Here is a 24,532-nt window from a genome sequence, read left to right on the forward strand (position 1 = left end):
AGGAACTTTTCCCCTTAGTAGGGGGGTCAATAACAAGGGGGCATAGATTCAGGGTAAGGGGCAGGAGATTTAGAGGGGAGTTGAGGAGGAACTTTTTCACCCAGAGGGTGGTTGGAATGTGGAACTCAATGCCTAAAAGGGTGGTAGAGGCAGGAACCCTCACAATATTCAAGAAGCATTTGGATGAGCACTTGAAATGCCATTGCATACAAGGCTATGGACCAAATGCTGGAAAATGGGATTAGGCTGGACAGGGATGGATGGGCGGCGCAGACACGATGGGCCGAAGGGCCTCTTTCTGTGCTGTAAAACTCTATGACTCTATGACTACACTTCGAATAGTACTTCGTTGACTGTGAAGAGTTTTGGCATGTCCTGAAGTCGTAAAAGGTGCTGTAGAAATGCAAGTCTTGTGTTTGTTGGGAAGACATTTTTACTCTGCTTTATAGAAAGGACGGTTCTGGTTGTTGCCGTAGTAACTGAGGCCTTCTTCTCTCTATCTCTCCCGTTAGGCCTGTGTGTCTCCCCTGCACGAAGGAAGTGAGTGACTTTCTGCCGGCTCCCTCTGTTGGCTGGAGCAATCAGTGCAACTACCAAGGTACATGGCTGGAAGAGATTAACCTGAGGACGAGGGGAGGCCACTCAGCCCGCTCAGGCCCAGTCATCCAGTTACGTGCTGGACCTGCCCTGGGAGTTTTTGAGGGGACAGTGTAGAGGGAGCTTTACTCTGTATCTAACCTGGGCTGTACCTGCCCTGGGAGTGTTTGATGGGACAGTGTAGAGGGAGCTTTACTCTGTATCTAACCCGTGCTGCACCTGCCCTGGGAGTGTTTGATGGGACAGGGTAGAGGAAGCTTTACTCTGTATCTAACCCGTGCTGTACCTGCCCTGGGAGTGTTTGATGGGACAGTGTAGAGGGAGCTTTACTCTGTATCTAACCCCATGCTGTACCTGCCCTGGAGTGTTTGATGGGACAGTGTAGAGGGAGCTTTACTCTGTATCTAACCCGTGCTGTACCTGCCCTGGGAGTGTTTGATGGGACAGTGTAGAGGGAGCTTTACTCTGTATCTAACCTGTGCTGTATCTGCCCTGGGAGTGTTTGATGGGAAAGTGTAGAGGGAGCTTTACTCTGTACAATTTTTTTTTTTACAATTTAAATCGCTTTATTGGCATGATAAGTTACATCTTATGTTGCCAAAGCATCAAAATACATTTATGGTTTAGCACATAAACGCAGTTCTATTCATACAGTGTATAAACAGGTATATCCCTGAGTGTATAAATATACATTCGCATTGTTTATATATATTTTTTTCTTAGTTTACTGGTTGTCCCTCTGTTCATGGCAAGCTGTAACATAGTGCGCCGCCAGTGTTATACAGCTTCTCTCCTCTCCCAGTAGGAATGGGAGTTTTTGGTTGTCATTCAGATTTCTGAAATCAGGGCATATTTGTGAGAATTTTTGGTAGAAATTCTCCCTGATGCCCTGATATTTTCCACAAGCTGTGAGGAAGTGCATTTCTGTCTCCACCACTCCCTGACTGCAGTGAGAGCATATCCTGTCCTCTCTTGGCAGCCTGGTCTGCCTGTGTCTGCCTTTTTCGATCGCTAGGCTATGTTCGCTAAGTCTGTACCTTGTCAAGGTTCTTCTCAGTTTGTTATCCTTTACCATGGTCAGGTAATCAGCTATGTTGTATTGTCTGTTTAGGGCCAAGTAGCAATTGAGTTTGCTTTGGGTTTTTGTTGTTTCTGCCCAATATGTCAGATATTTTTCCTTTTGCTTAGCGACGATTGTGTTGGGTCGAATTCTTTGTGTTACCCTGTCACTGTCCTGGGGCTGGTTATTGTTAGTATTGTTAGTAGTTACTTCACTGAGTCCCAGGACTAATTGACTGAGGGTATTCTTCTTTATGGTCAGCTCTTGGCATTTCAGGGCGTCGTAGTGATAGCATTGGGGATTGCTCATTTGTAGGTGATTCCAAAATTTGGTGGCTCTTTTTTGGATAGTGATTATTAATGGATATTGGCCTAGTTCCGCCCTGCATGCATTGTTTACTGTTTTCCTTTGAGTCCGGAGGATACTTTTACAGAATTCTGCATGTAGGATCTCAATTGGGTGTTTGTCCCATTTTGCAAATTCTTGTTGAGTTAGCGGTCCCCATACCTCACTGCCATAGAGTGCAATTGGTTCAATTACTGATTTGAAAATTTTGAGCCAAATGCTAATTGGGATTTCTATTTGGATTGATTTTTTGATGGCATAGAAAGCCCTTCTTGCTTTCTCTTTCAGTTCATTCACAGCCAGTTTGAAGTTTCCCGTAGAACTGATTTTTAAGCCCAAGTATGTGTAGTTAGTGGTTTGTTCAATTTTGGTTGTTCCTACTGTGAAATTTATTTTGGGTCCCTGATGTTTGGATCTTTGCTGGAACACAAGGACTTTGGTTTTTTGGGGATTTATTGTCAGGGCCCAAGTCTGGCAGTACGACTCCAGCAGGTCCAGGTTTTGCTGTAGCCCCTCTTTAGTAGGTGACAGCAGAACCAGGTCGTCTGCATAGAGGAGGAATTTAACCTTGGATTCATATAGGGTGAGGCCGGGTGCTGTAGATTGTTCAAGTAGTTTTGCCAATCCATTTATGTAAATATTAAAGAGTGTCGGTGAGATTGGCGAGCCCTGCGTCACCCCCCGCCCCTGTGGGAAGTATTTTGTTTGTTTGTCTCCAATTTTAACTGCACATTTGTTGTTTGTATACATTGATTTAATTACATCATATGTTTTCCCTCCTACCCCACTTTCGATAAGTTTCAGGAATAAACCGTCATGTATCTAACCCGTGCTGTACCTGCCCTGGGAGTGTTTGATGGGACAGAGTAGAAGCTGCTTTACTCTGTATCTAACGCGTGCTGTACCTGCCCTGGGAGTGTTTGATGGGACAGTGTAGAGGGAGCTTTACTCTGTATCTAACCCGTGCTGTGCCTGCCCTGGGAGTGTTTGATGGGACAGTGTAGAGGGAGTTTCACTCTGTATCTAACCCGTACTGTACCTGCCCTGGGAGTGTATGATGGGACAGAGCAGAAGCTGCTTTACTCTGTATCTAACCCATGCTGTACCTACCTGGGTGTGTTTGATGGGACAGGTTAGAGGGAGCTTTACTCTGTATCTAACCAGTGCTGTACCTGCCCTGGGCATGTTTGATGGGACAGTGTGGAAGGAGCTTTACTCTGTATCTAACCAGTGCCGTACCTGCCCTGGGAGTGTTTGATGGGACAATGTAGAGGGAGCTTTACTCTGTATCTAACCAGTGCTGTTCCTGCCCTGGGAGTATTTGCTGGGACAGTGTAGAGGGAGCTTTACTCTTTATCTAACTCGTGCAGTACCTGCCCTGGAAGTGTTTGATGGGACAGTGTAGAGGGAGCTTTACTCTGTATCTAACCTTGATGTACTTGACCTGGGAGTGTTTGATAGGACAGGGTAGCGACAGCTTTCCTCTGTATCTAACCTGTGCTGCAGCTTTCCTGGGAGTATTTGCTGGGACAGTGTAGAGGGAGCTTTACTCTTTATCTAACCCGTGCAGTACCTGCCCTGTGTGTTTTTGATGGGAGGTGTAGAGGGAGCTTTACTCTGTATCTAACCAGTTCTGTACCTGCCCTGGGAGTGTTTGATGGGACAGTGCAGAGGGAGCTTTACTCTCTATCTAACCCGTGCTGTAACTGCCTTCAGAGTGTTTGATAGAAAAGTGTAGAGGGTGCTTTACTCTGTATCTAACCCGTGCTGCACCTGTCCTGGGAGTGTTTGATAGGGCAGTGTAGAGGAAGATTTACTCTGTATCTAACCCGTGCTGTACCTGCCCTGGGAGTGTTTGATGGGACAGTGTAGAGAGAGCTTTACTCTGTATCTAACCCGTGCTGTACCTGCGCTGGGAGTGTTTGATGTGACAGTGTAGAGGGAGCTTTACTCTGTATCTAACCCATGCTGTACCTGCCCTGGGAGTGTTTGATGGGACAGTGTAGACGGAGCTTTACTCTGTATCTAACCCATGCTGTACCTGCCCTGGGAGTGTTTGATGGGACAGTGTAGAGGGGGCTTTACTCTGTATCTAACCCGTGCTGTACCTGCCCTGGGAGTGTTTGATGGGACAGTGTAGAGGCAGCTTTACTCTGTATCTAACCCGTGCTGTACCTGCGCTGGGAGTGTTTGATAGGACAGTGTAGAGGGAGCTTTACTCTGTATCTAACCCATGCTGTACCTGCCCTGGGAGTGTTTGATGGGACAGTGTAGAGGGAGCTTTACTCTGTATCTAACCCATGCTGTACCTGCCCTGGGAGTGTTTGGTGGGACAGTGTAGAGGGGGCTTTACTCTGTATCTAACCCGTGCTGTACCTGCCCTGGGAGTGTTTGATGGGACAGTGTAGAGGGAGCTTTACTCTGTATCTAACCTGTGCTGTACCTGTCCTGGGAGTGTTTGATAGGACAGTGTAGAGGGAGCTTTACTCTGTATCTAACCTGTGCTGTACCTGTCCTGGGAGTGTTTGATAGGACAGTGTAGCGGGGGCTGTATTGATTTCTTTGTGGGTTCAATGATGAGACATTTATGAAAGAGAATGTGTTTTAATTTAAAGTCTGTTCAGCTCTTTATACAGCATTCAGGAGACACCATTGTGCTAGTGATGCATCTAAAATGAAACTGAAACTAAACTAGACTGCCTTGCTTGTCTCGGTCACATGACCTCTGCTGTTCAGGCACAAGCAATCAATACAAGCAATCATGCTGGCAGGCATCATAATCGAACAGGCAAATAACATCACTATTTGCTGATATCATTACATCTCCTTTCCTTAAAACAAAAGTATTTTACTTTTAACTAACAACATGTTTTCTTTGTATTAATCTGCATTTTAACTGTAACACTTAATGAACTTACATTATCATTATCATGATCAAGGTTTTTTAACCTTGCTTTGTGTGTTCACATGAAATATGTAACTACACTAGAACTTGAAGAAAGAATAAGATAACATTACTTCCTTCTATAACAATAGTCCTTAAATTTGCTCAATGAGTCTCTCAGGAGGCTTCACGTGTCTTGAGGATTTTCTGATTGATTGTCCTTGAATCTGAGTTGTTGCCTCAGATGATTGGTTCTCAGCTGTGTGATCAGGTTGTTCAACAGTATCAGTCTCTTGACCTGCTGTGGCTAGTCCCATGAGAAGATCTCGACGATTTCTTCTCAGAACAGCACCCTCATCTGTCTGAATGGTGTATGATCTTGGTTGAACTTCACTCAGGACAGTTCCCTTCTGAGTCCATGTGTTTGTTTTGTCTTTGAACCTTACTTGGTCACCAGTGTGGAGTTCAGGTAGGTTTTGTGTTCCTCTGTCATAGTAGTACTTTTGCTTTTCTTTCTGTTGCTCTTTGAACTTCCTCACTTTCTCCCCCTCTTTTGTTTTCAGGAGGTTCTCCGGGATGGGTAGGTTTGACCTTAGCCGACGTCCCAGCAGGAGTTGGGCTGGTGACATACCACACTCGAGCGGCGTTGTGCGGTATACAAGCATGCTCTGGTAGAAGTCAGTTCCACTGTCTTTTGCCTTGTACATCAGTCTTTTCACTGTCTGGACCGATTTTTCCACTAGTCCATTGGACTGTGGAAAGTGAGGACTTGACGTTGTGTGGACAAAGTCCCACTCTTTGGCAAAGTGTCGGAAACTTGCATTGTAAAACTGAGGTCCGTTGTCTGTGAAGACCTCGCTTGCCACGCCATGTCTGGAGAATATGGCTTTCATACATGTTATCACAGCATCTGCAGTGGTGGTGTGCAGTCTACAAACCTCTGGATACAGGGAGTAATAGTCTGTGACTACAAGATAGTCCTTCCCTTGACATACGAATAGGTCAGCGCCTACCTTCTGCTAAGGTCTGTCTGGTGCTGGGTGTGGCTTTAGTGGTTCTACCAGATTGCTTGCTCGATATTTCAGGCATATTGTGCAGTTTGACACCTCATTTGTCACATCTTGGTTGATTCGTGGCCAGTACATCACCTCTCGTGCTCTTTTCTTACACTTTTCGATTCCCAGATGTCCTCCATGGATCTTTTTTAGCACCTCTCTTCTCAGACTCTTTGGGATAACTATTTTACTTCCTTTGTAGATGATGTCTTCGACCACTGATAGTTCCGCCCTGCAGTTCCAGTACTCTGCTATATCAGGTGAGCAGTCTTGCTTTATGTTGGGCCATCCATCCAAGATGCTTTTTCTCAGTTGTCTCATTGTTTCATCTTTGTTTGTCTCAGTCTTTATGAGCTCCATTTTTGCATCTGCTATGGGCAGTGCACTTGTGATCATGTCCACGTAGGCGTTCACTTTGTCATCCATTGTGGTGTTTGCGGGCTCACTTGGGTCAACAGCTCTGGACAACGTGTCTGCTGTATACATCAGCTTACCCGGTGTGAACGCAACATTCAGTGTATAGCGTTGCAGCCTGATCATCATTCTTTGTATTCTAAGCGGACAGCTATTTAGTGGCTTTTGGAACAATGCAATCAAGGGCTTATGGTCAGTCTCTACACTGATTGCTTGTCCTGCCACAAACTGGTGAAATCTTTCACAGGCATATATGATGCTGAGCAGCTCCTTTTCTATTTGAGCATATCGCGTCTCCGCGTCTGTCATTGAGCTCGATGCATATGCAATAGGTTGCCAGTAGTCATATTGTTGCAGAAGAACGGCACCGAGCCCACTCTGTGATGCATCTGATGATATCTTGATGGGTCTCGCTGGGTCCTAAAACCTCAGAACTGGTTCCTCTGTGAGCAGTTTCTTTAGATCGCTCCATGACTTCTCATGCTCATGATTCCATTCCCATTCTATGTTCTTTTCAGTTAGTCTTCTCAGTGGCGCCATCTTTTCTGAGAGGTTGGATATGAATTTCCCCATGTATTTGATCATTCCATTAAACCTCTGCACATCCTTTTTGCATTGTGGCTTTGGCATATTCTCAATGGTGGACACCTTTCTGGGATCTGGTCTGATGCCCTCACTGCTAAGGATATCTCCCACGAATGTCAGTTCTGTCACCCCGAGCTGGCATTTCTCTCTATTCAGCTTCAGGTTTGTTTTCCTTGTTGCTTCCAGCACTCTTTTCAGTCTCTCGTCATGCTCAGTTCTCGTGGTTCCCCATACTATGATGTCATCCATTGATGTATCAACTCCCTCCAGGTGCTCATAGATCATATGGATAGTCTTGTGATGCACATCAGGAGCTGAGGCAATGCCAAATGGTAACCTTAGGAATCTGTACCTGCCAAATGGACTGTTGAACGTGCACAGTCTTGAACTTGCTTCGCCCAGCTTCATCTGCCAAAATCCTGATGATGCATCTAACTTGCTGAAATATTTTGCATTTGCAAACTGTGCCATGATTTCCTCACGTGTAGGAAGCTTGAAGTGCTCTCTCTTTATTGCTCTGTTTAGATCTCTTGGATCCAGGCAAATTCTGAGCTTTCCATTCTTTTTGTCCACTACAACGAGGGAACTCACCCATTCAGTTGGCTCATCTATCTTCTGAATCACGTTCAGGCTTTCCATCCTGTCCAACTCTGCCTTCAGTTGCTTTTGAAGAGCAAACGGAACTTTTCTGCATGGATGTATGACCGGTGTCATACTTTTATCTACTCTGATCGTGTGTTCGCCTAGAATGCAGCCTAGACCCTTAAATAGGTCGTTGTACTCTTTCATGAGTTCATCATAGACTGTCTCTCCTTCACTTTCCACAACGAGGACTCTCTTTACCAGGTTCAGTCTCTCATAGGCTTTTAAACCTAGTATGGCTTGCACATCCTTTGGCACCACGATTAATGCTAGCGTGTGCTCTCTGTCCTTGTGTGTTACTTTGACAATGCATCTTCCTTTCACTGGTATATCAGTACCTGAGTATCCTGTCACTTTCACTTGTATTCCATGTATCTTTGGTCTGGGTCTAATTTTCTTAAAATCAGTCTCTGATATCACATTAACTTGTGCTCCAGTATCCAATTTAAATGGAATGTATATGTCATTCACTTTTAGTGTCAACATCCAGTCTCTTTCTTCTTTTTTGTTTTCAGACACAACATCTACATTGAACTCCTCTATGTTGCTTTCATCTACTGCATGGACCTTGCTTTGTTGCATCTGGTTCTTACAGCAACGGGCATAATGGTTGTTTTTGTTGCAACTATTGCATTTTTTACCATATGCTGGACACTCTTTTGGTGGATGCTGTGTACCGCATCGACTACATGTCTTTCAATTGTCCCTTTCATTTTCGTTCGCTGGCCACGCCTCTTTTTTCACATTGGCACTCTTTTTGTTAACCGGTTTGTGTCCGTTCATTCTCACTGCATCCACTTTGCAGCTATTGTCACTGAACAGCTCCTTTGCCTGCAACTTCACAGTCTCTGTAGCCCTACACAGTGCTATGGCTTTTCCCAGGTCTAGATCTTGCTCTCTTAGCAGTCTTTCCCTTAGACCATTATCTGGAATACCACACACCAGTCTGTCTTTCATCAGCGAGTCTGTCAGTCCCCCAAATTCACACGATTTGCTTCTGTTTCTCAGTTCAGTCACATACTGATCAATAGTATCACCCATTTTCTGTACACATGTGAAAAATCTGTGCCTCTCAAACGTCACATTACGTTTAGGTATGCAGTAGGCCTCAAACTGTTCCATTATTTTATCTAGCTTCATTTTGTCTCCATTAACAGCGAATGTGAAGTTATTATACACCTCCACCGCTTCATCACCCACGACATGTAAGAACAGTGACGATTTCCTTTTATTACTTTTCTTGTCAGCTCCGATTGCTGATAAATACAACCCCACACGTTGTTTGAACCTTCTCCAATTTTCAGCCACATTACCTGTCAACTGAAGCGTCGCCGGTGGGTGTAAACCTTCCATTTTTCACTTCGTTAGCTATTCTCCAATGGTAACCAACGATGTTCTCTTTTGGCTTGCTAATTTGTGGAGAGCTGATTTAACTTCGGATTTTTTCTCTTCATCTCTTTCAATCACTTCTGACACCATTTATTGGCCCAGAAATTCCAGAACGGGGCTTGCAGCGTGTGCAAGCCCCGTATTTACACTTACCCCGCGCTACTGCCGATCAGCTCCAGGGACGCCTGGAATTGGTGTTTCCAGAAGAAGAATCCCGGGCAGCGTATGACGTCACGCCGCCCAGGAGTGCAGCCAGCGCGAAGCCAGGAGCGTGCAGTGCAAGTGAGACACGCCCCTTGAGGTCTCAGTTTCACTGGACACGCCCCCAATGTTTCTATCAAGCTGCTAACCATTTTTACATGCAAAGCAGCAGTTTAAATAGGTTTTTGGAAGTTTTTTGAAGATTTTGGTAACTTTTATAAACTTTTTAAAATGTTTACATTATTTTGAGTAATCTGAAGTAGTTTTAAACAGAATTAAAGCAATTAAAAGACTTTTAAAAGCCCTAAAAGAATTTTTTAAATTCCATTTATTTATTTAGCAATGTCGTCGTCATACGTGTCTTCACACTGTTCCCTTTGGGGAACTGTATGAAGTGGTGGAAGGATTTATGGCCATGATTAACGCTCATTCCGTGACCGTAACCATCTTTGAACCAGGCATTAGGGCGGTTAGTCCTATGGCCGGAGGGTTTTACGGGCTCCCACAAGCTATACAAGGAGGGGGGGCCACCCACACCCACGGACGCAAATATCCCACTGGATGTCAACCCAGAATTTAGAGCCGGAGCTCCGACTTCACTTGCCGGGACTGTCTGGAGCGGGGTTCGAAACCCTACCCTGATCTGGCCCAGCGGCGGGGATCCTACCGCTATGACAAAGGCCCAATCCGATTAGCAACGTGAAATGGCAGCATAGGGCTCCAGTCACGGGGAGGGAAAAGGCGCAGGAAACATATGGGTGTCACCTTTTGTGCAGAGTGGGCCTTTTGCGTAGCAGTAAGCATCCCCGCCGCTGGGCCAGAAGGAGTAGGGTTTTGAACCCCACTCCAGGCAGTCCCGGCAAGTGGAGTCGGAGCTACAACTTTAAATTCTGGGTGGACATCCAGCGGGATACTTGCGTCCGTGGGTGTTGGTGGCCCCCCCCCTCAGATGGGCTGTGGGAGCCCGTAAAACCCTCACACCATAGGACTAACCACCCTAATGGCTGGTTCAAAGATGGTTACGGTCACGGAATGAGCGTTAATCACGGCCATAAATCCTTCCACCACTTCATACAGTTCCCCAAAGGGAACAGTGTGAGGATACGTACGATGATGACCTCTTGCGCAATGCACCTCCTTGGACCCTCAGTCGCAGATGCGAGGGGGCAAGTCGTGCAATTGTTAAATTTTTCATTTTATTGACATGTAAAATGTTGGCCCAGTAATTCCCTTCCAAATGCGCGAGTACGGTCGGGGTACTTACGCATCTGGCTGGATGAAATGCCGGTTTTCAGCATGCACAGTGCATGTGGGGAAAACCGGCATTTCCTGTCCTCTGAACGAAGGGGTTCAGAGACAGAACGCGTGCGACTGCACAGGCAGCGCGTGCGCAGTATAATTCGCCGCTTTCATTAATGCTTTCAGTGAGGTCAAGTCATTACAACTTACACATGAAAAAAGCATGGGTACAGTTGCTCCAGAGGCTGCGGAGGAAGATATTTATTATCGTGGAGCTTCTGAAAGTATGTATGTCTGTATATATTCCTTTGCGTGTTATGTATATATTCCTTTACTTATGTGTATGAATGTATTATTTAATTATGACTTTCAGAGAAAGTAACTTATTGGAAAATCATAATTAAAAACATACATTCATACACATTAGTAAAGGAATATAAAACATACATACATATACGTAAAGGAATATATGTGGACATACATACATAACTCATTCTCACATTCCATTCACACAGCCACAATTGCTCCTTCTACCTACCGTTCTGAAAACCCTTTTTAAAAAAAAAAATATTAACTTTAAAACTTACTTAAAATTTCTTAAAATAACTTCCCTCCCTTTCCCAAACAAAAATATTGCATTTCAGAAGCTCCACGATAAAATGTTTCTTCCTCCGCAGCCAATGAACCACTTTACACTTGCTTTTTTCAAGTGTAAATTCTGAGGACTTACCCTCACGGATTTCATGAATGAATTCTACGAAGTTCACTGCTCAAGCGCTGCCTGTGCAGTCGCACGCGCTCGAGGTCTGGAAATGCCGGCGTTCCCCGCATGCGCTGTTCATGCTGAACGCCGGCATTTCCAACGGCCAGATGCGTGAGTACCCCGAGCGCACTCACGCCTTTGGCCGCAAATTTCTGGCCCATTGATTTCTTTGTGGGTTCAATGATGAGACATTTATGAAAGAGAATGAGTTTTAATCTAAAGTCTGTTCAACTCTTTATACAGCATTCAGGAGACACCATTATGCTAGTGATGCATCTAGAACGAAACTGAAACTGAACTAGACTGCCTTGCTTATCTCGGTCACATGACCTCTGCTGGTCAGGCACAAGCAATCAATACATGCAATCATGCTGGTAGGCATCATAATCGAACAGGCAAATAACATCACTATTTGCTGATATCATTACAGGGGCTTTACTCTGTATCTAACCCGTGCTGTACCTGCCCTGGGAGTGTTTAATGGGACAGTGTAGAGGGAGCTTTACTCTGTATCTAACCCGTGCTGTACCTGCTCTGGGAGTGATTGATGGGACAGTGTAAAGGGATCTTTACTCTGTATCTAACCCGTGCTGTACCTGCCCTGGGAGTGTTTAATGGGACAGTGTAGAGGGAGCTTTACTCTGTATCTAACCCGTGCTGTACCTGCCCTGGGAGTGTTTGATGGGACAGTGTAGAGGGAGATTTACTCTGTATCTAACCCGTGCTGTACCTGCCCTGGGAGTGTTTGTTGGGAGCGTGTAGAGGGAGTTTTACCCTGTATCTAACCCGTGCTGTACCTGCCCTGGGAGTGTTTAATGGGACAGTGTAGAGGGAGCTTTACTCTGTATCTAACCCGTGCTGTACCTGCCCTGGGAGTGTTTGATGGGACAGTGTAGAGGGAGATTTACTCTGTATCTAACCCATGCTGTACCTGCCCTGGGAGTGTTTGATGGGACAGTGTAGAGGAAGCTTTACTCTGTATCTAACCCGTGCTGTACCTGCCCTGGGAGTGTTTGATGGGACAGTGTAGAGGGAGCTTTACTCTGTATCTAACCCGTGCTGTACCTGCCCTGGGAGTGTTTGATGGGACAGTGTAGAGGGAGCTTTACTCTGTATCTAACCTGTGCTGTACCTGCCCTGGGAGTGTTTGATGGGACAGTGTAGAGGGAGCTTTACTCTGTATCTAACCCATGCTGTACCTGCCCTGGGAGTGTTTGATGGGACAGTGTAGAGGGAGATTTACTCTGTATCTAACCGGTGCTGTACCTGCCCTGTGAGTGTTTGATGGGACAGTGTAGAGGGAGCTTTACTCTGTATCTAACCCGTGCTGTACCTGCCCTGGGAGTGTTTGATGGGACAGTGTAGAGGGAGCTTTACTCTGTATCTAACCCGTGCTGTACCTGCCCTGGGAGTGTTTGATGGGACAGTGTAGAGGGAGCTTTACTCTGTATCTAACCCGTGCTGTACCTGCCCTGGGAGTGATTGATGGGACAGTGTAGAGGGAGCTTTACTCTGTATCTAACCCGTGCTGTACCTGCCCTGGGAGTGTTTGATGGGACAGTGTAGAGGGAGCTTTACTCTGTATCTAACCCGTGCTGTACCTGCCCTGGGAGTGATTGATGGGACAGTGTAGAGGGAGCTTTACTCTGTATCTAACCCGTGCTGTACCTGCCCTGGGAGTGTTTGATGGGACAGTGTAGAGGGAGCTTTACTCTGTATCTAACCCGTGCTGTACCTGCCCTGAGAGTGATTGATGGGACAGTGTAGAGGGAGCTTTACTCTGTATCTAACCCATGCTGTACCTGCCCTGGGAGTGTTTGATGGGACAGTGTAGAGGGAGCTTTACTCTGTATCTAACCCGTGCTGTACCTGCCCTGGGAGTGATTGATGGGACAGTGTAGAGGGAGCTTTACTCTGTATCTAACCCGTGCTGTACCTGCCCTGGGAGTGTTTGATGGGACAGTGTAGAGGGAGCTTTACTCTGTATCTAACCCGTGCTGTACCTGCCCTGAGAGTGATTGATGGGACAGTGTAGAGGGAGCTTTACTCTGTATCTAACCCATGCTGTACCTGCCCTGGGAGTGTTTGATGGGACAGTGTAGAGGGAGCTTTACTCTGTATCTAACCTGTGCTGTACCTGCCCTGGGAGTGTTTGATGGGTCAGTCCAGAGGGACCTTGTACACTATGCTGTTCTTTTGAAGCTTGGTGTCTTGACTACAAAGTGGGTTTTTCCGCTGGATTTAGATCGGATTCTAACGGGATACAGCGGGAATGAAGAGAGAGGAATCACAGGGTACGTTTCTGGTTGGGGTCTAATCGGGAAAAGGAATACAATACCGAAGAAACTACAGTATGGGAGCATTTCAATTAAGGTTAGTGTATTCTATTCATAGAATCATCGAATGATCCAGCACAGAAGGAGGCCATTCGACCCATCGTGCCTGTGCTGGTAGAACAATCCAATTATTCCCACTCCCCTGCTCTTCCCCTAAAGCCTGCGAATTTTTCCCCTTCGAGTATTTATCCAATTCCCTTTTGAAAGTTACTATTGAATCTGCTCCCACCGCCCTTTCAGGCAGCGCATTCCAGGTCACAACAACTCGCTGCGTAAAATACATTCTCCTCATCTCCCCCTCTGGTTCTTTTGCCAATCACCTTAAATCTGTGTCCTCTGGTTACCGACCCTCCTGCCACTGGAAACAGTTTCTCCTTATTTACTCCATTAGCACCCCTCGTGATTTTGAACACCTCTATTAAATCTCCTCTTAACCTTCTCTGCTCTAAGGAGAACAATCCCCGCTTCTCCAGTCTCTCCACATCACTGAAGTCCCTCATCCCTGGAACCACTCTGGTCAATCTCCCCTTAACCTTCTCTGCTCTAAGGAGAACAACCCCAGCTTCTCCAGTCTCTCCACATAACTGAAGTCCCTCATCCCTGGTACCATTCTGGTCAATCTCCCCTTAACCTTCTCTGCTCTAAGGTGAACAATCCCAGCTTCTCCAGTCCCTCCACATAACTGAACTCTCTCATCCCTGGTAACATTCTGGTCAATCTCCCCTTAACCTTCTCGGCTCTAAGGAGAACAATCCCAGCTTCTCCAGTCTCTCCACATCACTGAAGTCCCTCATCCCCGGTACCATTCTGGTCAATCTCCCCTTAACCTTCTCTGCTCTAAGGAGAACAATCCCAGCTTCTCCAGTCCCTCCACATAACTGAACTCTCTCATCCCTGGTAACATTCTGGTCAATCTCCCCTTAACCTTCTCTGCTCTAAGGAGAACAATCCCAGCTTCTCCAGTCTCTCCACATCACTGAAGTCCCTCATCCCCGGTACCATTCTGGTCAATCTCCCCTTAACCTTCTCTGCTCTAAGGAGAACAACCCCAGCTTCTCCAGTCTCTCCACGTAACTGAAGTCCCTCATCCCTGGTACCACTCTGGTCAATCTCCCCTTAACCTTCTCTGCTCTAAGGAGAACAACCCCAGCTTCTCCAGTCTCTGCACATCACTGAAGTCCCTCATCCCTGGTACCATTCTGGTCAATCTCCCCTTAACCTTCTCTGCTCTAAGGAGAACAACCCCAGCTTCTCCAGTCTCTCCACATCACTGAAGTCCCTCATCCCCGGTACCATTCTGGTCAATCTCCTCTTAACCTTCTCTGCTCTAAGGAGAACAATCCCAGCTTCTCCAGTCTCTCCACATCACTGAAGTCCCTCATCCCTGGTACCATTCTGGTCAATCTCCTCCTTAACCTTCTCTGCTCTAAGGAGAACAACCCCAGCTTCTCCAGTCTCTCCACATCACTGAAGTCCCTCATCCCTGGTACCATTCTGGTCAATCTCCCCTTAACCTTCTCTGCTCTAAGGAGAACAACCCCAGCTTCTCCAGTCTCTCCACATCACTGAAGTCCCTCATCCCCGGTACCATTCTGGTCAATCTCCCCTTAACCTTCTCTGCTCTAAGGAGAACAACCCCAGCTTCTCCAGTCTCTCCACGTCACTGAAGTCCCTCATCCCTGGTACCATTCTGGTCAATCTCCCCTTAACCTTCTCTGCTCTAAGGAGAACAACCCCAGCTTCTCCAGTCTCTCCATGTCACTGAAGTCCCTCATCCCTGGTACCATTCTGGTCAATCTCCCCTTAACCTTCTCTGCTCTAAGGAGAACAACCCCAGCTTCTCCAGTCTCTCCACATCACTGAAGTCCCTCATCCCTGGTACCATTCTGGTCAATCTCCTCTGCACCCTCTCCAAGGCCTTGACATCCACCCTAAAGTGTGGAGCCCAGAATTTCACACCATACTCCCGCTGGGGCCCAGTCAGTGGGGGTGATTTTGCCAATGGGGAGATTTTGCAGGCAGGATTCCCACTTGTTGGGTTTCAGTCCCGCCTCCATCAACTTCTGGCCAACCCCAGCGGGCTTAGCAGGCCAATTAAGGGAAAGCCGGTCGCAGAGAACACCAACGTATGACGTTTCATCTGTCAAACATTTTTGACAGATGAATTGTGATCATTTGACAGCTCTGTGAAGCTATCAGTGACATTCTCTGCAGTTTGATGAGGTCTTGATTCAAGACCTCTTCCTTTTGCAGAAATGAGATGGTTGTTGCATTGGAGAATGCAACGGCCATTTGTCATCTCTACCGCGGAGGTGCGAGACTCTCCGCATACCCACCGACTGAAGCCTGCCGGAAGAAACAAAGGTAAGTACACTTTTACTAACACTTTGCACTTACCTCAGATGCTCACCTCTCCATATTTGCACACATCACTTACCTTCACAGCACACTTTTGCACCCCCCCCCCCACCCGGCCCCCGCAGACTCACTACTCGCCTCGGTGACACTGGCAGGGTTTCGTAGCTTTCGGGAAGCCCGCACTTGTGAGGGCAAAATGGTGATAAGCCTATTTTCTGCCTGTTAATCGTCAGTTAATATGCTTTAATCCCTTCCCACCCCCAAGGAGACGGGACCCGGCGTCGGATGGCTACCCGCCTCCTGGTAAGATTCTGCCATTTTCACAGCAGTCCCACCTCCATACCCGCCTCCCCAGGGCTGGCCAGATCGCACCCAGTGTTTTATAAAGAGTTTCGCAGTAACTTCCTTGCTTTTGTATTCGATGCCTCTATATATAAAGCCAAGGATCCTGTATCCCTTTTTAACAGCCTTTTCGACTTGTCTTGCCACCATCACAGATTTGTGTAGATACACGCCCCAGGTCTCTCTCTTCATGCACCCTTTTTAAAATTGTACCCTTTAGTTTCTACTGCCTCTCATCGTTCTTCCCACCAAAAGGCTGTTCCCACTACTTGATGGTACAAGGACTAGGGGACACAGATTTAATAATAATAATTCAACTTTATTGTCATTGTACAATGCACAAGTACATGAACAACGAAATGTGATCTTGCAAGCTCCCAATAGTCCAGTACAAATAACATTAACATTAAACGTAAATAGCATCATCCTGGGAGAAGCAAAGCCGCTGCGTCTGTGTGCGCCGCCATTCCATTTCCACCATTCCTCCTGTCCGACAATCTTCAGCCCACCACCCGGGCCTGCTCACCAGCCGCCCCTCCCGGGGCTCCTTCCGTGACCTTCTGCACCTGCTCTTCCCTGATGGTCACCCCTCCAGGTACTAACCAGGCCTGGCTCTGCTTAGCTTCCAAGCCTTGCCAGTGACATGAGGATAAATTTTTAACGCAGCGAGTGGTGAGGACCAGGAACTCGCTGCCGACGGAAGTGGTGGAAGTGGAGACACTCAATGTTTTCAAGGGGAGACTGGATAGGCACTCGAGGGAAATAAACTTGCAGGGCTACGGGGATAGAGCGGGGGAATGGGACTGACTGGATTGCTCTACAGAGAGCCGGCACGGACTCAATGGGCCGAATGGATTCCTTCTCTGCCGTTAGGACTCGATGACTCTGTGTATCACTTCACACTTCCCTGCGGTAAATTTCATCTGCCATGTTCTTCCTCTCCCTTTCTACGCTCACACCCTCCTCTCACGCATTCCTTTTTGCATTCTCCCCCTTCCCCCGCAGCTGCACTCTGAGTCTTCTCCCCATCACCTCCTCTCATCCTCTCCTCCTCTCCCAGCTTCTCTCTTTCAGCCCTCTGTCCCTCCTCTCTCTCTCCCTCCTCTTTCTCTCTCTCGCTCCCTTTCTCTTCAGCCCACCCCTCTCTCTGCTCCACACACAACCCCTCGTTCACCTGCCTGCTCTCCCTCAGTCAGCTGGCCACTCTCTGCTCCCCGCTGTCGGCCTCTCCGCATTATCTTCTGACCTCGCCCTCTCTTAATACACTACCTCGTGCCATTCAGAGCAGTGCTTACTGATTCTCTCTCTCTCTCCGCCGCCCTCACCAGCCTCGTGACCAGTGCCTGAAGAATGATCTCGATGAGAGTCAACTCTGTGCGAAGGGTGAAGATATTGATTCATGCAGGGGTAAGTAGGAGTATATTTACCACCATTCTCTCGACTCCACTGTTCCCCAGTCTGTCCCCTCTCTCCCCCACTGTCCCCCCAGTCTGTTCCCTCTCTCTACCATCTCTATTGTCGTATGAGGAGAGAGTGGGTCGACAAGTTTGCAGACGACACAAAGCTGGGTGGGCGTGTGTGCTGTGAGGAGGATGCAGAGAAACTCCAGTATGATTTGGACAGGTTGGGTGATTGGGCAGATGCAGTATAATGTGGATAAATGCGAGGTTATCCACTTTGGTGGCAAAAACAGGAAGGCAGATTATTATCTGAACGGCAATAGATTGGGAGAAGGGGAAGTGCAACGAGACCTGGGTGTCCTTGTGCACCAGTCGCTGAAGGTAAGCATGCAGTTAAGAAGGCAAATGGTATGTTGGCCTTCATAGCGAGAGGATTCGAGTACAGGAGCAAGGATGTCGTGCTGCAGTTGTACAGGGCCTTGGTGAGACCACACCTTGAGTATTGTGTGCAGTTTTGGTCGCCTTATCTGAGGAAGGATGTTCTTGCCATGGAGAGGATGCAGCGAAGGTTCACCAGACTGATACCTGGGATGGCAGGAATGACGTATGAGGAGAGATTGGGTCGATTGGGCTTGTGCTCGCTGGAGTTTAGAAGAATGAGAGGGGATTTCATTGAAACTTATAAAATTCTAACAGGACTAGACAGACTAGATGCAGGAAGGATGTTCCTGATGGCGGGGGAGTCCAGAACCAGGGGTCACAGTCTAAGGATAAGGGGTAAGCCATTTAGGACAGAGATGAGGAGGAATTTCTTCACCCAGAGAGTGGTGAACCTGTGGAATTCTCTACCACAGAAGGCAGTTGAGGCCAATTCATTAAATATATTCAAGAAGGAGTTGGATATATTTCTTAAGGCTGAAGGGATCAAGGGAAATGGGGAGAAAGCAGGGACAGGGTACTGAATTTGGATGATCAGCCATGATCGCATTGAATGGCGGAGCAGGCTCGAGGGGCCGAATGGCCGACTCCTGCTCCAATCTTCTATGTTTCAATGTTTCTAGGCCTGTATTCACTAGAGTTTAGAAGAATGAGAGGGGATCTCATTGAAATGTATAAAATTCTAACAGGACCAGACAGACTGGATGCAGGGAGAATGTTCCCCCTGGCTGGGCGGGGGGTCTAGAATGAGGGATCACAGTCTCAGGATACGGGGTAGGACATTTAGGACTGAGATGAGGGGAAATTTCTTCACCCAGAGGGTGGTGAACCTGTGGAATTCTCTACCACAGAAGGCTGTGGAGGCCAAGTCACTGAATATATTTAAGAAGGAGATAGATAGATTTCTAGACACAAAAGGCATCAAGGGGTATGGGGAGAGAGCGGGAATAATGGTATTGAGATAGAGGATCAGCCATGATCATATGGAATGGCGGAGCAGACTCGAAGGGTCGAATGGTATACTCCTGCTCCTATTTTTCTATGTTTCTATGATAGCTCACTTAGGGAGAAGGGCTGGGAGACATCAGTCAGTGGACACATATCACCCTGAGAGAGAGGGACTGAGAGACATCAGTCAGTGGACAGATATCACCCTGAGAGAGAGGGACTGAGAGACACCAGTCAGTGTACAGATATCACACTGAGAGAGAGGGACTGAGAGACACCAGTCAGTGTACAGATATCTCCCTGAGAGAGGGACTGAGAGACATCAGTCAGTGGACAGATATCACCCTGAGAGAGAGGGACTGAGAGACACCAGTCAGTGTACAGATATCTCCCTGAGAGAGGGGGACTGAGAGACACCAGTCAGTGTACAGATATCTCCCTGAGAGAGAGGGACTGAGAGACACCAGTCAGTGTACAGATATCTCCCTGAGAGAGGGACTGAGAGACATCAGTCAGTGGACAGATATCACCCTGAGAGAGAGGGACTGAGAGACACCAGTCAGTGTACAGATATCTCCCTGAGAGAGGGGGACTGAGAGACACCAGTCAGTGTACAGATATCTCCCTGAGAGAGAGGGACTGAGAGACACCAGTCAGTGTACAGATATCACCCTGAGAGAGAGGGACTGAGAGACACCAGTCAGTGTACAGATATCTCCCTGAGAGAGAGGGGGCTGAGAGACACCAGTCAGTGTACAGATATCTTCCTGAGAGAGAGGGACTGAGAGACACCAGTCAGTGTACAGATATCTCCCTGAGAGAGAGGGGGCTGAGAGACACCAGTCAGTGTACAGATATCACCCTGAGAGAGAGGGACTGGGAGACACCAGTCAGTGTACAGATATCTCCCAGAGAGAGAGGGGACTGAGAGACAGCAGTCAGTGTACAGATATCTCCCTGAGGGAGAGGGACTGAGAGACACCAGTCAGTGTACAGATATCTCCCTGAGGGAGAGGGACTGAGAGACACCAGTCAGTGTACAGATATCTCCCTGAGAGAGAGGGACTGAGAGACACCAGTCAGTGTACAGATATCTCCCTGAGAGAGAGGGACTGAGAGACACCAGTCAGCGTACAGTTATCTCCCTGTTCTCCAGTCTGTCCCCTGTCTCTACCCCACTGTCCCCCCAGTCTGTCCCTCTCTCTCTACTCCACTTCTCATTCTTAGGCAGTCCCTCGGAACCGAGGATGATTTGCTTCCACACTAAAAATGAGTTTGCAGGTGACTGATGAGTCCAATGCGGGACCTACAGTCTCTCTCACAGTTGTGGCAGACGGTGGTCGAAGGGGTGGGTGGGTGGGGTGCTTGGGTTGACGTGCGCTCCTTGCGCTGCCTGCGCTTGGCTTCCGCTTGCTCCTGGCGAAGAGACTCGAGGTGTTCGGCGCCTTCCCGGATGCTTCTCCTCCACTTTGTGCGGTTTTGGGCCAGGGATTCCCAGGTGTCGGTGGGGATGTTGCACTTTTTCAAGGAGCTTTTGAGGGTGTCCTTCAAGCGTTTCCTCTGCCCAGCTGGGGCTCTCTTGCAATGTCGGAGCTCCGAGTAGAGCGCCTTTTTTGGGAGTCTCGTATTGGGCATGCGGACAATGTGACCCGTCCATCGGAGCTGATCGAGCGTGGTCAAAGCTTCGATGCTGGGGATGTTGGCCTGAGCGAGAACACTGACGTTGGTGCGCCTATCCTGCCAATGGATTTGCAGGATCTTGTGGAGGCAGCGTTGGTGGTACCTCTCCAGTGCTTTGAGGTGCCTGCTGTACATGGCCCTTGTCTCTGAGGCATACAGCAGGGCGGGTATCACTGCTGCTCTGTGGATTATGAGCTTAGTGCCGGGTTTGAGGTCCTGGTCTTCAAACACTCTCTTCCTCAGGCGACCGAAGGCTGCACTGGCACACTGAAGGCAGTGTTGGACTTCGTCATTGATGTCTGCCCTTGTTGACAGTAGGCTCCCGAGGAATGGAAAGTGGTCCACGTTGTCCAAGGCCTTGTCGTGGATTTTGATAATCGGGGGGCAGTACTGTGTGGCGGGGACAGGTTGGTAGAGGACCTTTCTCTTACGGTGGTTTAGTGTAAGGCCCATGCTCTCGTATGCTTGGTGAAGGTGTTAACGATGGTTTGGAGTTCGACATCCAAGTGTGCGCAGACGCAAGCGTCATCTGCATAGTGTAATTCGACGACAGAGGATGGGACGACCTTGGATCTGGACTGGAGGCAACGGAGGTTGAACAGTTTCCCGTTTGTTCTGTAGATTAGCTCCACTCCAACGGGGAGCTTACTGAGGGTGAGATGGAGCAATGCAGCCAGGAAGATCGAGAAGAGCGTTGGTGCGATGACACAGCCTTGCTTGACCAGTCTGTCCCCTCTCTCCCCCACTGTCTCCTCAGTCAGTCCCCTCTCTCCCCCACTGTCTCCCCAGTCAGTCCCCTCTCTCCCCCACTGCCCCCTAGTCTGTCCTCTCTCCCCCACTGTCTCCCCAGTCAGTCCCCTCTCTCCCCCACTGTCCCCTAGTCTGTCCTCTCTCCCCCACTGTCTCCCCAGTCTGTGCCCTCTCTCCCCCACTGTCCCCTAGTCTGTCCTCTCTCCCCCACTGTCTCCCCAGTCTGTGCCCTCTCTCCCCCACTGTCTCCCCAGTCTGTCCTCTCTCTTCCCCACTGTCTCCCCAGTCTGTCCTCTCTCTCCCCCACTGTCTCCCCAGTCAGTCCCCTCTCTTCCCCACTGTCTCCCCAGTCTGTCCTCTCTCTCCCCCACTGTCTCCCCAGTCAGTCCCCTCTCTTCCCCACTGTCTCCCCAGTCTGTGCCCTCTCTCCCCCACTGTCCCCTAGTCTGTCCTCTCTCCCCCACTGTCTCCCCAGTCAGTCCCCTCTCTCCCCGACTGTCTCCCCAGTCTGTCCCCTCTCTCCCCCACTGTCTCCCCAGTCTATCCCCTCTCCCCCACTGTCCCCAGTCTGTCCGCTCTCTCCCCCACTGTTGCCCCATCTGTCCTCTCTCTCCCCCACTGTCCCCCAGTCTGTCCCCTCTCTCTCCCAGTCTGTCCCCTCTCTCTCCCTCCCCAGTCGCTCCACTCCAGCGGGGAGCTTACTGAGGGTGAGATGGAGCAATGCAGCCAGGAAGATCGAGAAGAGCGTTGGTGCGATGACACAGCCTTGCTTGACCAGTCTGTCCCCTCTCTCCCCCACTGTCTCCCCAGTCAGTCCCCTCTCTCCCCCACTGTCTCCCCAGTCAGTCCCCTCTCTCCCCCACTGTCCCCTAGTCTGTCCTCTCTCCCCCACTGTCTCCCCAGTCTGTGCCCTCTCTCCCCCACTGTCTCCCCAGTCTGTCCTCTCTCTTCCCCACTGTCTCCCCAGTCTGTCCTCTCTCTCCCCCACTGTCTCCCCAGTCAGTCCCCTCTCTCCCCCACTGTCTCCCCAGTCAGTCCCCTCTCTCCCCCACTGTCTCCCCAGTCTGTCCCCTCTCTCCCCCACTGTCTCCCCAGTCTATCCCCTCTCCCCCACTGTCCACAGTCTGTCCCCTCTCTCCCCCACTGTTGCCCCATCTGTCCTCTCTCTCCCCCACTGTCCCCCAGTCTGTCCCCCCTCTCTCCCAGTCTGTCCCCTCTCTCTCCCTCCCCAGTCTCTCCCCTCTCACCCCCACTGTCTCCCCAGTCTGTCCTCTCTCTCCCCCACTGTCTCCTCAGTCAGTCCCCTCTCTCCCCCACTGTCTCCCCAATCTGTCCTCTCTCTCCCCCACTGTCTCCCCAGTCAGTCCCCTCTCTCCCCCACTGTCTCCCCAGTCAGTCCCCTCTCTCCCCAGTCTGTCCCCTCTCTCCCCCACTGTTCCCCCATCTGTCCTCTCTCTCCCCCACTGTCCCCCAGTCTGTCCCCTCTCTTCCCCACTATTCCCCAGTCTGTCCTCTCTCCCTCTCTCTCTCTCTCTCTATGTGTGACATTAAGTGCTGTTTCTCTATTTCAGGAGACTCCGGGGGTCCATTTGCAGTCAAAGTAAAACAGAGATGGATCCAGGTAATGACGGCAACTCACAACTACAACACGCAACTGAATGGGAACGGTTGTGTCCATTGGGATTGTGTACAATGGGAGTGAATGGGAAGGGGTTGGGTCCATTGGGATTGTGTACAATGGGAGTGAATGGGAAGGGGTTGGGTCCACTGGGATTGTGTACAATGGGAGTGAATGGGAAGGGGTCGGGTCCATTGGTATTCTGTACCATGGGAGTGAATGGTAAGGGGTCGTATCCATTGGGATTCTGTACAATGGGAGTGAATGGGAAGGGGTTGGTCGATTGAGATTCTGTACAATGGGAGTGAATGGGAAGGGGTCGGGTCCATTGGAATTGTGTACAATGGGAGTGAATGGGAAGGGGTCGGGTCCATTGGGATTCTGTACAATGGGAGTGAATGGGAAGGGGTCGGGTCCATTGGGATTGTGTACAATGGGAGTGAATGTGAAGGGGTCGGGTCCATTGGGATTCTGTACAATGGGAGTGATTGGGAAGAGGTTGGGTCCATTGGGATTGTGTACAATGGGAGTGAATGGGAAGTGGATGGGTCCATTGGGATTCTGGTGAATGGGAAGGAGTTGGGTCCATTGGGATTGTGCACAATGGGAGTGAATGGGAAGGGGTCAGGTCCTTTGGGATTGTGTACAGTGGGAGTGAATGGGAAGGGGTCGGGGCCACTGGGATTGTGCACAATGGGAGTGAATGGGAAGGGGTCAGGTCCTTTGGGACTGTGTACAGTGGGAGTGAATGGGAAGGGGTCGGGGCCACTGGGATTGTGTACAATGGGAGTGAATGGGAAGGGGTTATGCCCATTGGGATTCTGTACAATGGGAGTGAATGGGAAGGGGTCAGTTCCACTGGGATTGTGTACAATGGGAGTGAATGGGAAGGGGTTGAGTCCATTGGGATTCTGTATAATGGGAGTGAATGAGAAGTGTTTGGGTCCATTGGGATTGTGTACAATAGGAGTGAATGGGAAGGGGCTCGGTCCATTGGGATTCTGTATAATGGGAGTGAATGGGAAGGGTTTGCATCCATTGGGATTGTGTACAATGGGAGTGATTGGGAAGGGGTTGAGTTCATTGGGATTGTGTACAATGGGAGTAAATGGGAAGGGGTTGAGTCCATTGGGATTGTGTATAATGGGAGTGAATGGGAAGGGGTTGGATCCATTGGGATTCTGTACAATGGGAGTGAATGGGAAGGGGTTGGGTCCATTGGGATTGTGTACAATGGGAGTGAATGGGAAGGGGTTGGATCCATTGGGATTCTGTACAATGGGAGTGATTGGGAAGAGGTTGGGTTGATTGGGATTGTGTACAATGGGAGTGAATGGGAAGTGGTTGGGTCCAATGGGATGTGTACAATGGGAGTTAATGGGAATGGGTCATGTCCATTGGGATTGTGTACAATGGGAGTGAATGGGAAGGGGTTGAGTCCATTGGGATTGTGTACAATGGGAGTGAATGGGAAGGGGTTGAGTCCAT

The 24,532-nt window shown here is 48.9% G+C and overlaps 1 protein-coding gene across 1 annotated transcript in view; it reads left to right on the plus strand.

The window, feature by feature from the left end:
- Positions 1–24,532, plus strand: part of LOC147094895 (complement factor B-like) — a 202,276-nt gene that overhangs the window by 175,268 nt on the left and 2,476 nt on the right. The window contains exons 12-15 of the mRNA XM_085974520.1: positions 513–598; positions 13,420–13,547; positions 17,539–17,617; positions 22,998–23,047. Coding sequence (XP_085830646.1) covers positions 513–598; positions 13,420–13,547; positions 17,539–17,617; positions 22,998–23,047 — 343 coding nt within the window. The remainder of the gene's footprint in view (positions 1–512; positions 599–13,419; positions 13,548–17,538; positions 17,618–22,997; positions 23,048–24,532) is intronic.

The sequence above is a fragment of the Somniosus microcephalus genome, unplaced genomic scaffold, assembly GCF_052327205.1.
Source record: "Somniosus microcephalus isolate GS21.2 unplaced genomic scaffold, FLI_Smic_1.0 unresolved_chr1, whole genome shotgun sequence".
In the NCBI taxonomy this organism is placed as follows: domain Eukaryota; kingdom Metazoa; phylum Chordata; class Chondrichthyes; order Squaliformes; family Somniosidae; genus Somniosus; species Somniosus microcephalus.